The sequence below is a fragment of the Myxine glutinosa genome, chromosome 7, assembly GCF_964187855.1.
Source record: "Myxine glutinosa chromosome 7, kmMyxGlut1.1, whole genome shotgun sequence".
In the NCBI taxonomy this organism is placed as follows: Eukaryota; Metazoa; Chordata; class Myxini; order Myxiniformes; family Myxinidae; genus Myxine; species Myxine glutinosa.
The window spans coordinates 104522742-104540282 of record NC_136267.1 but is presented as its reverse complement, the minus strand read 5'-3'; the positions used below and the strand labels follow the sequence as shown (position 1 = coordinate 104540282).

General features: G+C 43.7%; 1 protein-coding gene across 1 annotated transcript in view; it reads left to right on the top strand.

Annotated features, from left to right (window-relative positions):
* Window positions 1–12859, top strand: part of FMNL2 (formin like 2) — a 236656-nt gene extending 223797 nt beyond the window's left edge. Inside the window, exons 16-21 of the mRNA XM_068097873.2 lie at window positions 3638–3762; window positions 6638–6840; window positions 9403–9637; window positions 12497–12565; window positions 12686–12766; window positions 12854–12859. Coding sequence (XP_067953974.2) covers window positions 3638–3762; window positions 6638–6840; window positions 9403–9637; window positions 12497–12565; window positions 12686–12766; window positions 12854–12859 — 719 coding nt within the window. The remainder of the gene's footprint in view (window positions 1–3637; window positions 3763–6637; window positions 6841–9402; window positions 9638–12496; window positions 12566–12685; window positions 12767–12853) is intronic.
* Window positions 12860–17541: the final 4682 nt, after the last annotated feature.

The window sequence follows — 17541 nt, the reverse complement described above, 5'->3', positions numbered from 1 at the left end:
GTCGCTTCGACTTTCCCTGAGCATTCTTACACTGACATTGTTTTGTGGTGGCTTCTTATTGCTTCCAGATGAAGGATTTCTCAAGCATTTCTGTAGGTTTGATGTTGCTGCAAGTTTTTGCTGAAGCTGCATCAATGTTGTAACTGCATCTTCAACACTCATTCGCTGGGCTGTTTCATTGCTACCATTTGAGACCATTTCACCGAAACCTCAAAATAATGCATTCAGAGTCATCGGCATTGCAATTATCATACAAAGGAAAGGGGAAGAGGGTGGTGGTTTTGCAGAAAATAAATATTTCGTAAGATAATTTTGAGGAAGGGAAAAGGGCAGGATTGGTGAGGAAATTGGAAGGTTAAGGTGGTTGGAAAGGAGTAGAGGGAAAGATAGTGTGTTGGGAAAATAAGTGGGAGACTAAAGATTGTGGCGGGAGAATGACTGGATGAGGGGTAGATAATTTGCCATTTTTATGGATACACCCTCATTTTGTTCCGGATGGAAAAGTTTATCTTGGCCCCTAACATGGGATGAACTTTGACATTTTTGGTCTGATTTGCAGTCAAATTTGAATCCAAACATTCCATATTTTTTTCCACCATCTTGGTCTTGCGAAATGCCCTCGGGCAGCGAGTACCAGAGCCACCGTTTTCGTTTGCTCACGCATCACTAAAGATTTAAATAGCGAATGCATAAATGGCAATGAACCCAGCCGCATTCATTTACACCCAGGTGGCATGTCCCAAGAATTCGCCGTGAAAACCTTTATCGAAACAATGCTGAGCTTGACATCAAAAAACATTGTTGATGAATAGTTTATCTTTGAACTGTAGACATTGATTGCTCAACATTTGCTGTCCCTTATACCTGAATTATTTTTATTTAAATCATTTTCCCTGCTTAAAATTCCATGAATATCCACACCTGAAAAACTTTCAAAAACTAGAACGGCACTCGGTAGAGCACATACCTCCACCAGGCTCAACAGTTTATGTTTTGTATCCCACTGATAGGTCGGATCTGTATTCGGATTTCAACCAAAATCTAATCGGCTTCTTCTTGTTCACCCAACTCATCCACCTAGTTTTGTCATAACTCATCCACAACGTTTTTAAATATCCTGCTACATATCGTTTTTGGCCTGATCCCTGCTGTTGGGCTAGCGGCTAGGGTGCCGGTTTAGGATCCTAGGATCCTGGGTTCGAATCCCGGTCGATTGCTGAATTAACGCCAGGGGGGTTGACTCAGCCTGTCATCCTTCCGAGGTCGGCTAATTGAGTACCAGTTCACTGGTAATTCCCTGTTTGTCGTTGAAGGCGGCAAACAGGGTTGGCGTCAGGAAGGGCATCCGGCCGTAAAACATTGCTTCAAAAAGGGGACAAAAAAACAACAACTACCACGGTCCCCGAAAAGGCCAACCCCCGCTTTGCGGGGGAAAATGGCCTCTAAACGGTGGGTTTTTTTTGGTTTTTTTTAAATATCGTTTTTGGCCTGATCTCTCAATGGTGAAGAATCACTTAAAAATAAAATAATTCTCATATCCGAATCCATATTCAGATCTTCACCAAAATCGAATCGATTCGTCCTTCTCATATACCCAACCGGTCCACCAAGTTTCGTCCAAATCTGTCCATAACGTTTTGAGATATCGTGCTATGTATCAGTTTTAGCCCTATCACTCAATGGTGAAGAATCACTTAAAAATAAAATAATTCTCATATCCGAATCCATATTCAGATCTTCACCAAAATCTAATTATTTCGTCCTTGTCACATGCACTAAGTCTCTGCCAAACTTCCGAATCAGTCCACAACTTTTTGAGATATCTTGTTCACAGACAAACAGACAGACAGGGGTGAAAACATAACCTCCATCCACCTTTGGTGGTGGAGGTAATAAGAGTTTTGAATCTGAATGTCTCCCCATCAAAGACAATTTTCCTTCCTTCCCCAATTTTCTTTGCTTTCTTTCTTATCATTTAAATTTTCAAAGCAATTCCTGCTTATGCTAAGAGTGAAGTTTCGTCCACCAAGTTTAGTTTCCACCAACTGTCTTTCCCTCGCGGTCCCCCTGTGCTCTTTCCCTCGCGGTCCCCCTGTGCTCTTTCCCTCGCGGTCCCCCTGTGCTGTCTTTCCCTCACGGTCCCCCTGTGCTGTCTTTCCCTCACGGTCCCCCTGTGCTGTCTTTCCCTCGTGGTCCCCTTGTGCTGTCTTTCCCTCATGGTGCCCCTGTGCTGTCTTTCCCTCGTGGTCCCCCTGTGCTGTCTTTCCCTCGTGGTGCCCCTGTGCTGTCTTTCCCTTGCGGTGCCCCTGTGCTCTTTCCCTCGCGGTCCCCCTGTGCTGTCTTTCTCTCGCGGTCCCCCTGTGCTGTCTTTCCCTCGCGGTCCCACTGTGCTGTCTTTCCCTCGTGGTCCCCCTGTGCTGTCTTTCCCTCGTGGTCCCCCTGTGCTGTCTTTCCCTCATGGTGCCCCTGTGCTGTCTTTCCCTTGCGGTGCCCCTGTGCTGTCTTTCCCTCGCGGTCCCCCTGTGCTCTTTCCCTCGCGGTCCCCCTGTGCTGTCTTTCCCTCACGGTCCCCCTGTGCTGTCTTTCCCTCGCGGTCCCCCTGTGCTGTCTTTCCCTCATGGTCCCCCTGTGCTGTCTTTCCCTCGTGGTCCCCCTGTGCTGTCTTTCCCTCGTGGTGCCCCTGTGCTGTCTTTCCCTTGCGGTGCCCCTGTGCTCTTTCCCTCGCGGTCCCCCAGTGCTGTCTTTCCCTCACGGTCCCCCTGTGCTGTCTTTCCCTCACGGTCCCCCTGTGCTGTCTTTCCCTCACGGTCCCCCTGTGCTGTCTTTCCCTCACGGTCCCCCTGTGCTGTCTTTCCCTCGTGGTCCCCCTGTGCTGTCTTTCCCTCGTGGTCCCCCTGTGCTGTCTTTCCCTCGTGGTGCCCCTGTGCTGTCTTTCCCTTGCGGTGCCCCTGTGCTGTCTTTCCCTCGCGGTCCCCCTGTGCTCTTTCCCTCGCGGTCCCCCTGTGCTGTCTTTCCCTCACGGTCCCCCTGTGCTGTCTTTCCCTCGCGGTCCCCCTGTGCTGTCTTTCCCTCATGGTCCCCCTGTGCTGTCTTTCCCTCGTGGTCCCCCTGTGCTGTCTTTCCCTCGTGGTGCCCCTGTGCTGTCTTTCCCTTGCGGTGCCCCTGTGCTCTTTCCCTCGCGGTCCCCCTGTGCTGTCTTTCCCTCACGGTCCCCCTGTGCTGTCTTTCCCTCACGGTCCCCCTGTGCTGTCTTTCCCTCGTGGTCCCCTTGTGCTGTCTTTCCCTCGTGGTTGTCAGCTCTTTCACGAGCCTCGATTAAGTATACAAAAAAAAAAAAAAAAAAAAAAAAGAGTATTCTTGTTTGGGAATATTATTTGTGTAAATTCCCGGAAGTTCATGCATTTTATTGTTTTGCCTTTTTATTTTTTCCCTCCTTCTTCATCATTAGTTGATAATGATCCCATATCATGGTGAACACTCATAATATGCATGCTGTGCATCGGGCAGACGACGCCGTATGTCATTCAGTCACCGGTTATGTGTCTGGCTTCCATCAAATTGATCCATTGTCATTGTCAAAAACACACTTTCACCATTCCACTCATGAACTGTTGGTTGTATCTGCACTACCTTCCAGCTGTGCGTATTAAGAAGCCGATCAAGACCAAGTTCCGGATGCCTGTGTTCAACTGGGTTGCTCTGAAACCCAACCAGATCAATGGCACAGTCTTCAATGAACTTGACGATGAAAAAATCTTAGAGGTAAGACTCGTTTTTAATTGTGTGGTTGACATGAATTTAGTTGTAAAATAAATATTGATTCCCTAAATATAACTATACCAATGCAATTTATGGTATCTAAGCTTTCATTGGTGTTGTTGGTATAATTGGGGGGGGTTTTTTTTGCACAAAACCTGTTTTCTTCATTGATATGCAGCACATGTGTATGGGGTAGCGTCATTGGCTGAGGGTGCGGCTGTGCCACTGATGCAATTCCCTCTGCTAGTTAGGGCAGCAATTTGGAATTTGGTCATTGTGCCGACGGTAAGCTCGCCTACTCTTGGCGAAGGACACCATGGGATCTTTAATGTCCACCAATCAATGCTGGCAGACGGGAAGCCCATTTAACGTCCATCCGAGGGACGGCACACACATTGATGAATCGCCCTGCCTGTGAAGCACCGGGATGACAGTTTATAGCTGGGTCAGAATTCAAACCCAGACTAGACAGTTTAGAGGCGAGTGTGCGTACCTCTAGGCCCTCCTGTGAACCCACACAAAACCTGTGGAATAGTACCATAGCTAGTGTGAACTTGAGGAAGCATTTCTCGAAACTGACAATGGGAGAACGAAGTGCGAGTACACGAAGGCATTCAAGTGGAAATTTGAATGTTACTTTAATGCTTCCAGAAATAGTTATGGGTGCCACAAGGGGGGAAAAAAAACTAAAACTTAACTTTTTTTTGTTTTAACCTTGGTTACCTGCACAAAGGCCTGCCTCTCCCTCCCTCGATTCTCAACCCGCACCATTAAATTGTCTGTCTGTGTACATACATTATTTCATTAGTATTCTGTCTTGATTTGTTTAATTTTTGTCTCTAATATGTAATTGAGTGAATGTTAAGTTAAGTTAGGGTGACCAAATTTTTTTCCCTGCCAACGCATTCCCTCATTATAACACTATGTATATTGGAAAATCGTATCCGAATAACGTCGTCACAGTTTTTACGAACGCATCCACGACGTGGAATGGCGACTCGCCAATGGCGATGGTGGAATGGCGATGTCCCTCATTGACGTGGTCGTACATTGTTGTCATCTTTATATAAATATTTTGAATTGATATGAAGACATTTCAGGACGTGTGTTTTGATGTTGTCATTCATAAACATAACCCATTTTCACACCAAAATGCCGGCATCGACATACTGGCATTGCCCGCTGACTCCTATTCACGTGATTGGCCAATTCCATGAAATTGCTAACAAAATGCTCATATCGGTCATTCACGTCGCACTAGCAAAATGCCGGAAACCGCATGTGTCACTTTACATGCAGTGCATTGTTGCACTGTATCATATCAAAAATCAGCTTAAAATTTAACATCCAAATTATGATGAAAGCGTAGCAAAGACAGATTGGGTGCTATAACATGTAGAAAAGCGCTGTGAAAAAAGCCAATTGGTAATGCACACGTGTATGGAACGCCGGAACTCGAGCTGGCAACACGTAAACAATCACACGACCCATGGAAGTACTCCTCACAGGCTTTGTTTGGAGCTCTGTGATTGGCTAATCAGACTGGTCCATATGACCCATGGTATTCATGTGTAAATGCACAAGGTGTAAAATTACTGGCATATTTACAGCTACCGTTCACATCTAATGAATGCCAGCATTTTTTCACTTTCGCTACTAGGGTACACATGCTGGTTAATTGGTGTAAAATTAGTGGAAACAAAATGCCGCCATTTTGCGAGAAGCTGGTGCGATATGAATGGGGGTTTACTTCCACCCAGATGTTCTTTCTGTCATCCAGAGATGAAAATCACAAGGCCACAAGGTACAGCCAGGCCTGGGTGATCTCTGAGGACATGCAACCCATCCAGATTATAGTAATAGTGGTCATAATTGCATTGTGAAGCAACTAATTTCATACAGGCCTGATTCAGCCATTGTTTGTACGTTGCTTGTCTCACTCCATTGTGTAACAAATCGCTGGAGTACCTCTCATTGATGGTTTTTACTCTTTCAAAAAATTGCATTTCAATTAAACTGTTGAGTCCCAAAACACTATCGTCATAAGCTTCCTGGCTTATGGCTGAATCTTGAGGTTTTTTTTTGGTGTCGAGGACCAATGTCTCCAATACAACCTGGGATGCATTGACTGATTTCTTTAATTTTGGAGGGGAGGGAGCAGGCAGAGGTGAGAGGCATTCCAAGAGCACTGTTGCAATGGTTGACCGTCTCCCTAGCTCTGGGGACAATCCAGAAGCATTGTTTCTTTCATACAATTTCATACAAACATACAAACAATTTCATACAAACAATGTTACTTTCATTCGAACACTTTCATACAATTATTCTGCAATTTCCTCTACAGTAAGCTGAGATTTCTCCCAAATTTGCAGTTTGAAAACATTTAATGTTTCCATGAGTGAAAATTCACGGCCATTTTTCAACTCTCTGCAGCATGTAAACAAACAGCTGTGTGAAAGATCAAGTTGTGCATACAATGTCCTGTGAATTTCAACTTGTTTGATGTTGATCTTCACAAGGAAGTTATCCATACCATGTTGACATGTTCAATAACACACGAGACTATGTTGACAGCCATCTTGGTTTTACCTGTGATTCTTTGCCCATCATTATCACTTCTTGTACGTGTTCTACAAGAAAAAATCCATGTTAACCTGAACCCACCCTCCCCCTGCCCTCTCACTCCCATCCCTTACCTCATGCAATTGCCATTATTGTTTTAATCTCTGCCTTTCATATCATTTCATTAACTTCTACATCCTTTGTGCATTAATCTAGTGTTTCTGGCAGCGCAACATTTCTTTGTGGCTAACATCATGCGGTGGTCCTAAATCCTTTTCATTGAATGCTGTGCATATCATGTATGCTCTTTCATCAGGAGCTCAACATGGACGAATTTGAAGAGCTCTTCAAGACCAGAGCACAGGGCGCCAACATGGACCTGTGCCTCTCCAAGATCAAAACTGTTCACAAAACGCAGAACAAAGTCACACTGCTGGAGACGAACCGAGCCAAAAACTTGGCGATCACACTGCGCAAGGGTGGTTTATCTACTGAGGAGATCTGCCGTGCTGTACAAATGTGCGTCATTTTCTCGTTTTAAATATAGTGTTAGTGATTGATGAAACATTCATGTCCTAACACAATTACCTTAATTTTATTTGTGATCCTAAATTATTCTCACCTCTTTGGTCAAATCCTGGACATGCCAGTGGATTGCACAATCATAGAATCTGAACCAGCACTTGGCTTACCTGGAGCTAGGAGCTAGGGCTAGGAGGAAGGAGAAGGAGCTCGGGCTTGGAGTTAGGGATCTTTGTTGCTTTCACATTCCTTTCTACTTTTTCATATCTCTCTTTATTCATTCTAATTCTTGCTTCTTCTTTATTTCCCTCTTTCTTTATCTGTCTGTCTTCGGAGAAGTGAATTCTTGCAGAATTCTTTTTTTCTGGGAGGTTCACTTGGCTGCGTTTGGATGGGTTTGAGGGTAGAAGAGTAGCGGCTGAAACCCGAATTCTATCCAGGTTCCTCCTGATGACTCCATCTTTTACCTGTTTTTTATTTATTTATTTTTTGGTTCCTCCTGATGACTCCAATGTAGTATTTGGTTTTCTATTTAATTTGATATGTTTAAGTATTTGAGACTGGTGTTGGGCTAGCGGCTAGGGTGCCAGCTTAGTATCCAAGGATCCTGGGTTCGAATCCCGGTCGATCGCTGAATTAACGCCAGGGGGGTTGACTCAGCCTGTCATCCTTCCGAGGTCGGCTAATTGAGTACCAGTTCACTGGTAATTCCCTGTGTGTCGTAAAAAGGCGACAAACAGGGTTGGCGGCAGGAAGGGCATCCGGCCGTAAAACATTGCTTCAAAAAGGGGACCAAAAAACAACAACAACCACGGTCCCCGAAAAAGGCCAACCCCCGCTTTGCGGGGAAAAAATGGCCTCTAAACGGTGGTAAACGGTGGTTAAGTATTTGAGATCATTTGCAATTCATTAACATATAGAAAAAATAAATAAAGCTGAATTGTGGTGGGGATTGGGGGGAATTCAACTCCATAGAGCCAATCGGGTAAAACCAATTTAAAGTGAAATTTACTGTTGCGTGAATGAAATTATTGTTAGGAATATTATGTGCTTGCAATCCCTAGGTTAGGATTTGAGGACTGAACGGATTGGGAAACAGGACTTACATGACTGACCCTAGTGCACTGGTCAAAAAGTATACATTTCTTTGAAAGATACCATCAAAGACATCAATGTTTTATAACACTAGTATGAAAGCCTGTCAAATATGATGGGTTGGAACCGTTTATTCGACGGTGCAGCCTTGTGAGCGCACCAAAGTCTGAAGCCTTGGCCTAGTTACAGGTGTGTTTATATCTTTTTAAATATTTATTAGACATCCTGCAGACATAAATGAACACTTGTTTTGCTCTGCACGCATTGCATGTCATGTGCAGCAAATTTCACCTCCCTGCGCCTTGTATTTCATGTTCTTTTTTTTTAACGCTTCTGTACACTGCCCTTGAGGCTCGATTTGCAAGCCACCGTCTACAATTCCAATATAAGAGACATAATAACTCTATTATGGAATATGTTTTTCGAGTTTGTTTTATCCTTAAAATAGACCGTAGTGAACACACATTCATGTTAAAAGATTGACCTTTAAAAGCTACCCTTATGAAGGGGGACAGACATCTGTACAAACAGACAAACTGGCATTGTGTTGTATTTGGTAGATACCAATTACATCAAGGTACAAAAGTACAAGCAGAAGAGACAATCGGCTTCACATATTTAATGACAGACAACATTTGTCATGATGTAACATCCTATGTCTGAAGCACTAAGAAGATAGCTTGATGCCGAATCTCATTTCTTTAAGCTGTCATAAGACAACTTCAAAGTATGTTCATTTTAGGAGAAGTCCTGCATTCATTCATACATGCCTCACTATATTTTACAACGATTCTTTTCAAATGGTTCAATGCAGACATTTATAGGTACTCCTGTTTGAGTATACCTGCATTATGTTTATTTATTTCCTACATGTACTTCAGCCAAAGTGGTCTTTCAGAAATAGAAAGGAGGAACCACAGCTCCGCTTGTCAGTGCACCAGTATTTTAATATTTATTGCATTTAGTGTGTTCATCGGTAAAAAAAAACAGGAAATCACAATACAGAGCGGAGAAAACAGAGGATGGGAGAAGTGTTAACCGTTAACCCTTCGTTGGGCCTTCTGATGCCTGACCTCACTCTTACCCACCCTTTTGCTGCACCCAACATAACCCTCGCTCCTATCCCTCTGACAATGGGTTAACACCCAAAACATCAGCTTCTTCTTCCCATGATGGTTAGCATACCTCAATCAACATCCAGTTTATTTCATCCATTATTCTACCCATCTACCAACACAGATCAACACTAGACATCACCAGCTGGACTAGTTCTTCATTCTATATTAAATCATTGGTTTCGCCACACAACGTGGGGGCAACACTGTAAGGTCGATTGGGGGACAGCATTCAAACCTTGTTTTCATTGTTTAGAAAAGGTGTCATTTAGGCAAGCCAGGAATCGTGAAGCAATTACCATTACCTTGGCATTTCATTGCATTCTTCGTGATTGTTGCGTTCACACAGGTTTGATCTGCAGAGCTTGAGGTTGGATTTTGTCGAGTGCCTCATGCGATTCTTGCCCACGGAAGCCGAGGTAAAATTGCTGCGGCAATACGAACGAGAACGCAAACCACTGGAGGACCTTTCTGAAGAAGACCGCTTCATGCTGCAATTCAGCAAAATCGAACGGCTCACACAGCGCATGACGATAATGATCTTTGTCGGGAATTTCAACGAAAATGTGCAGATGTTGACCCCGGTGAGACCGATCATGAAGTGTTACGTGTGGGTATATAGGACTAGCAGGGGTATCCGGTGTTGCTCAGTTTATCCTTTGTGGAGGCCTAATACACTTCCCTATACCCCTAAGTAATAGGGTCCCTATACACTTCCCTACATCCCATGAAAGAGTGATTAAAAGAAGAAAAAAATCCCCAAAATCCCATTTTTCTTTTTAAGGATTTTCAAAAAATATTCAAAGCAATTTCTTTTTTTCATCCAATCTCTACAAACACACACACACACACACACACACGGCTCTCTTATAGTATAGATGTAATGGATTGAAATTATTTTTTGTTGGTGCAGTGTGGGGTGAGCCGAGCCCAGGTTGACAATGTTTCCCAAGAGCCAGAAAAGTTTGCAACAACTCTGGATTCCAGAAATTTTGTTTTTAATCTCACTTTATTCCCTTTTTATCATTTATTTAAAAGGCCATTCACATTGCACCAAGTTACATTTTATTTTTTGGCCCAACTGTCATGATTTGAATATCTTGCTATCACAACATGGCATTTGCTCTTGGAATGTGCATAGTTAAACATGCAACAGAGCTTCAAGTGTCTTGTGTTAAAGTAAAGCTGCTCGCATTTCCATGAAATTATTGTAACTAATAATGTTGATTTTGCATTAAAAATCCCAGAAACCATTAAAATAACCCAGAGCACCATTGAAGACCTAAAAGACCCTTAAAGACCCTAAAAACCATTATGACACCAAAAGACCATGAAGACCCAAAATATCCCAAAGACCAAAAATACCGCGAAGACCCTCAGACTCCGAACATCCAAAAGACCATGGAGACCCAAAATACCTAGAGGGCCCAAAGACCCAGAGGACCCCAAATACCCTTAAAGATCCCAAAGACCCTTTGGACTCAAACACCTTTTAGACCCAAAATACCTGAGGAGTTTCCAAGGGCCCCTGCCATTATGCTCTTAAAGGACATTACTATCAAACTCCCTAAATATTCCACAATCTATGCGAACTAATTCCCTTATAGTCAGGCAGCTAAGCTAAATATAGCATAACAATTGTGCATTTTGTGAGGAAAGCACCAAATTTGGCACACTAGTAGACTATCATATTATGAAAATATCTGGATATTGGGCCATCTCAGATTCAGAGATTTGATTTTTGTAAGATTTGCAGATTTTGCAGATTTGCAAGCTGAGATTGCAACGCCAGGGACGGCCGACTCCTTCCTGCGAGCTGCCCACGTCACCCGCACAAGAAGAGCTCATCAAATCACTGCAGTGGCACTGTACATCCTGCAACACCGTGCGTATGAACGCCACTGTATGACATATGCTGATGATGCAGAAGACCTGCCTGAGTTCGAAGACTGGTGTCACCAGAGAGGAGAAGACATTCCCAACTTTCAGTAATGGGCAACTGCGCTGGAACTAGAGATGTTGGTACTGGTCTGTGTGCGTTCTCTGCGGCAGGCTTCATTCACGATGTACCTTGATGCCCTGACGGAACTGGTCCCATGGTTCCATGCTTTAGACCACACACACTATGCCAGGTGGGTCCCTGTTCACCTGAGGGACATGGTTGCACTCCCAATGAAGCACCCAGATGTAGCCAGAAAATTCCGGGCTGGCAACTTCACTGTACAGAAGACGAAGAAGGTGTTCTCTTCGATCCCAGTCGACCAGGCGCATGAACAGAATAACGCCTGCATCAAAGGAGATGGTGGAGCAGTCGGCCTCACTGACAACCCGAGTGCCCTGCAGCGTTGGATGACTGCCGGGCCAGAAGTTGCCAGGGCCATAGAAGAGTTCCAAGATGGCCATCAACACTGGGGGAGGCGAAAGGACACACGTCATCACGACCAGACACCAAGTGTGCAGACCTCTTTCGCCAAGGATGTCCGCGCCCTTGTCAGCGTCATAGAAGAGCTTGGCAACCCCTTTGAGGAAGAGAGCATGGATCTGGTTGTCCTTGACACAAAGGAAATTGCAGGTCCTGCTGTAGTTGAGACTGTCAGGAATGTGAAGAAGATTGGCCAAGAGCAGTTCCAGGCTTTCACCAAAGAATGCCTGGTGGAAAGGACCAAGCCAATTGATGATGCAATTCGTCGGAACAAGCTGAAGGTGTCATTTTGGAAAATGGCTGCCACAGCCATCAGGGGCTGAATTTGAGATGGCCCAATATCCAAATCTGTTCATAATAGGATAGTCTACTAGTGTGCCAAATCTGGTGCTTTCCTCACAAAATGCACAATTGTTATGCTAAGTTGCCCCACTATTACAACAGCCTGGTAGAACCGGGTTATCTGCTCGTGTATGTATATTTTGGATATTGACCAAATTTAGCAATGTATCACGAAACTATTTGTTCAATATGTTGACTATGTGTTGGCATTGAAATATTCCACAAACGAGATACTCAATCGGCCAAGACTGACAAAAAACTAGAGCGGCATTCGGTAGAGCGCATACCTCTGCCAAGCTGAACAGTTTATGTTTTGTATCCCACCGATAGACCGGATCTGGATTCGGACCTGAACCAAAATCTAATCATTTGTTCTTGTCTCGTAACCAACTCATCCACCGAGTTTTGTCATAATCCATCCATAACGTTTTGAGATATCATGCTACAATAATGCCTTCAGAAAATATTCACACCCCTTGACATTTTTCACATTTTGTTGTGTTACAGCCTGAATTTAAACTGGATTGAATTGTTATTTTGTCACTGATTTACACATAATAACTCGTAATGTAAAAGTGGAATTTTGTTTTTAGAAATCTTAACAAGATAATTAAAAATAAAAAGCTGAAATGTCTTAAGTCAATAAATATTCATCTTGACTATCTTGTCCTTTCTGCAGCAACTGAATGCAATAATTGCAGCTTCAATGTCTGTCAAGTCTTCCCACAAATTGAAGAAAATGTTGGAAGTAAGTAAGCAACGAGATTGATAAACTTATTGTTTTCATCACATTCTCAGAGCTCTCAGTCAATTGTGATCGTAAATGATTTGAACTATGATTTTACATCCTTTACTTTTCACCTTACAGGTTATATTGGCTTTTGGAAACTACATGAACAGCAGCAAGAGAGGAGCAGTTTATGGATTTAAACTCCAGTGTTTGGACTTGGTAAATAATTTTCTTTTAACAATGTTTAATTATTTTTCATTATCTAAAATATTTCCCTTATATTTCTGACTTGAAATGAGTGACTAGAACTAAGCAGGGCCTCCACTCTAACCTGACAGATCTCTCGATCCAAGCTGCTACTGATAAACCGGACATCATCTGTTTAAAAAAATCCTTCCTCCCCCAGGACATCCTTAGCTCCTACGTGTCTCTCCCCAGTTATTGTCTCCTCCAATTTGATAGGCCTGAACTGTGCATTGGGGGTGGAGTTGCACTTCACATCAAAAACTCAATTTCTCATTGTCCATGTACTGATCTTACACCTCCCATTCCCCAAGGAAGTACCTCGGGCTGTGAATTCCCCTCTGCTCCCATCTCTTGTTCATCTGTATTGTACCGTCTTCCTAGCAGTGCCGACTCCATCTACATCTCTCTCAGACAACATTGACAAACTTTTAACCATTCATCCCAACTCTCTCTTCCACATATGTGTCAATTTCATTCGTCATCATGCATATTGGCTGGGTGTTGGTACCACTCTCACCAGCCATGGCACTTCAGCAAAGGACTTCTGTGATTAAATGGGACTGACTCAAGCTGTGAACTTTCCCACCCGCATTTCTCCCATTAGCAAATCCTCCCTTCTGGACTTGATACTCTTTGATAACTTCTGGCAATGATAAACTTTGCCACAAATTTATCTTACTCTTCCTCTGCTCCAATTGGTTTAGATGAGCACATGTTTGTGAAAGTCAACATATCTCTGGCTATCTTGAGAGATGCCTCAATGCCAAGAGTCTGCCATTTCACTCAGGCAAATTAGTAGGGACTGCAGGTGTGTGTGTGTGTGTGTGTGTGTGTGTGTGTGTGTGTGTGTGTGTGTGTGTGTGTGTGTGTGTGTGTGTGTGTGTGTGTGTGTGTGTGTGTGTGTGAGAGAGAGAGATGTTGCATTGATGGGTTGACTGACTGCCTGGACGCAACTGAGGTTGTGGATCCACTGATTTACCATCAATTGATGTGGATCCATGATCGAGGTTGTGGATCCGCCGTTTGGAGAGGTCCTGGGCTGAAAGGATTGAAACCTCGAGGAAGAACGGTGCCCAGCTGATGATCCATGCAGTCGGGAAACTAGTCAGTTGCTTACGGGTTAAAGTTCTTGCTTTAGGTGGGGAAACTATGTTTGAGGTTTACAATTTAAATAAAGTTGAATATGGGATGTTGTAAAATTGACATCATTTGCAGCAATCCTTTAAATTATTTAAGTTTAGGAACAACCGATACTGTACAATTAATTGTGTGTGTGTGTGTGTGTGTGTGTGTGTGTGTGTGTGTGTGTGTGTGTGTGTGTGTGTGTGTGTGTGTGTGTGTGTGTGTGTGTGTGTGTGTGTGTGTGTGTGTAAGAGAGGGATAGAATTGTAAGGAACATAAATGAAAAAACGAGATGTGTGTATGTGTATATATATATATATATATATATATATATATGTGTGTGTGTGTGTGTGTGTGTGTGTATATATATGTGTGTATATATTAGTCTAGTAGGAAGACTAGGTCCCCCTGCACCCGCCGGAGATATACTTCTAATCAGTGTTTCTAGATTGGAAAAAATGTGTAGAAAATGACTAGCTATGGCCCCAAGCTGAAACAATGTCCCACATACCATTTTTATGCAAATTACTGCTGCAAATTTTATGCAAAATTATGCAAATTTTATGCAAATTTTTGATGAGGAGTAGAGTTGAGGGGTCTTTGAGGGCTTCATCGAGGTGCTCTCGGTTGCAAGACTGGGTCATTCTGAGAAGCACAGCAGGGTCAGAGATCATGATGTTCTCCTCCTCAGTGAATCTCTCCATCAACAGCCTCTCCATTGCCTCACACACTGTTTTGAGGCAAAAGAGGGACTTTGCGTAGGCCTTTCCACTGAGAACACCTTTGAGAGATCCACTTGTTACTAGTTGTGCCTCAAAGAGAATCTCTGCATATCCAGAACCACGCATCTTGTGTCCAGTGAGCATCCCGATGTAGTTCATGGATGTGTGGAAGGGTCCAATCGTTACTACATGACTAGCAAATTCATTTGGCCAGCGCCAGATGATGGGAAGGGCTTTCATGCAGACACCCAGATCAAATGTATTCAGGACCCATCTCTGACCCACCTCAGCAGTTGCTGCCTCGAAACGCTTCAGTAGCTCACGAACAACTGCGTTGTCTGTGATCGGTCTGTGCCTGGTGCCTGCATGGCATGGCAATGGCCTGCAGCCTGTGCGTGCCTGGGCTAGGGGGTTTCACCTCTGCAACTGGTTCTCCCCCACCCAGCAAATCAACAGTCGACTACTGCACGCCTATCCACCAACCGATCACAGACAACGCAGTTGTTCGTGAGCTACTGAAGCGTTCCGAGGCAGCAACTGCTGAGGTGGGTCAGAGATGGGTCCTGAATACATTTGATCTGGGTGTCTGCATGAAAGCCCTTCCCATCATCTGGCGCTGGCCAAATGAATTTGCTAGTCATGTAGTAACGATTGGACCCTTCCACACATCCATGAACTACATCGGGATGCTCACTGGACACAAGATGCGTGGTTCTGGATATGGAGAGATTCTCTTTGAGGCACAACTAGTAACAAGTGGATCTCTCAAAGGTGTTCTCAGTGGAAAGGCCTACGCAAAGTCCCTCTTTTGCCTCAAAACAGTGTGTGAGGCAATGGAGAGGCTGTTGATGGAGAGATTCACTGAGGAGGAGAACATCATGATCTCTGACCCTGCTGTGCTTCTCAGAATGACCCAGTCTTGCAACCGAGAGCACCTCGATGAAGCCCTCAAAGACCCCTCAACTCTACTCCTCATCAAAAATTTGCATAAAATTTGCATAATTTTGCATAAAATTTGCAGCAGTAATTTGCATAAAAATGGTATGTGGGACATTTTTTCAGCTTGGGGCCATAGCTAGTCATTTTCTACACATTTTTTCCAATCTAGAAACACTGATTAGAAGTATATCTCCGGGGGGTGCAGGTGGACCTAGTCTTCCTACTAGACTATATATATATATATATATATATATATATATATATATATATATATATATATATATATATATATATATATATATATATATATATATATATATATATATATATATATATATATATATATATATATACAGACTTGGCATTTAATATGGAATTATTTTTTTTCTTGACGGGTTTACTTTCTGTACTCAGTATATCAATCTGGTGAGTTTCTTTTACCCTTCGGTGATGTCTTTGTTGAAAGAACCATGCCACTGATTGTCTTTCGCAGCAAGAAGTCAATAACAGGATTATATCACAGGTGCCGTGACAAAATGTAAGGACAGGTACATTTGACGATTGGCTTCACAATCGGGTATATAAGGGTTGTTGCATTCTGTATTAGTGGAAAACAACTGCTGCACGTCTACAAAAGTTATTGCCGCTTCCTCTGGAGATGGTCCGTCAACTTGACAATGCTGTTTGTCATGGAGTGGTGGCTTTACGAAATTCTGGCATGAAACAGCGTGCTATTGCTCGGCAGTATGGCATCACTCAAGGTCAGGTGTCAAAGATCCTGAAACAACGAAATGCTCAGAGGGGTGTCCCTACTCCAATACCGAGGCTAGGACGTCCACGCAGAACCACAAGGAGAGATGATCGCCAGCTGCACCGGTTAGTCTGCAATGGCCGTACCAAGTCAGCTAATCGGCTTAGGGCTGAGTGGCAGCAACTGACAAATGTGCCTGTATCCAGTAGGCTAGTCAACCAACGACTGGTTCAAGCAGGCTATCATGCCAGGCGTCCCCTGAGAAAGCCACGCCTGACCAGACAACACAGCCAGCGCCGATTGCAGTGGGCCAGAGAGCACCGTCAATGGCAGCCAGGACACTGGAATCACGTGACCTTCAGTGACGAGTCTAGATTTCTGGTCTATCGTCAAGATGGCCACGTCCGAGTGCGCAGACAAGTGCATGAAGCCCACAACAAAGATTGTATAGTGCCAAGAGTCCAAGCTGGAGGTGGTGGGGTGACCGTTTGGGCTGCTTTTCATGCAGGGGGCAAAATTGACCTGGTTGTTCTGAATGGAAACCTGAACCAGTTCAAGTACAGGGTCATTCTGGAAGAAACATTGCTTCCATTTGCTCGTGCAGCCTTTCGAGGAAACTTTGTCTTCCAAGATGACAATGCACGGCCTCATCCTGCTCGCATGATCCAACACTTTCTTGCTGACCGTGGTGTAGAGCATATGGAGTGGCCTGCCATGTCCCCGGATATGAATCCGATAGAGAACTTGTGGGCAGAATTAATGCGTCAAATCGACAACTTGGACCAGCAGCCTACCTCTGTGCGTGAATTGCAGCAGACTATTGTCACTGCATGGCAAGCGATTCCTGTCCAAACCTTGGCAAATCTCGTGAACAGCATGCCTCGACGTGTACGTGCTCTCCTGAATGCTCGTGGGGGTTACACGAAGTACTGAACTGTAATTTTACTGTCCGTAATCCCAGTCATAATTTAGCTTTTGTTTTTGTTGAAAAAAAAATTTGGCTAATGTGCAAAATAAAGAGATACTTCTGGAAAACGTACAGAAGTTTAACACAGTGCTGTCCGTGAATTGAGTTCGATATCAGTTTACATCACTTTCAAGGATCAATTTATTTGCTTCGAAATGTCATGTGGTTTTTGTTTCTTTTAAAGGTCATATTAACAAAATCGAGAATAATTTCAACATAATTCCAATGAACTTTTGGTTCTAAGTCA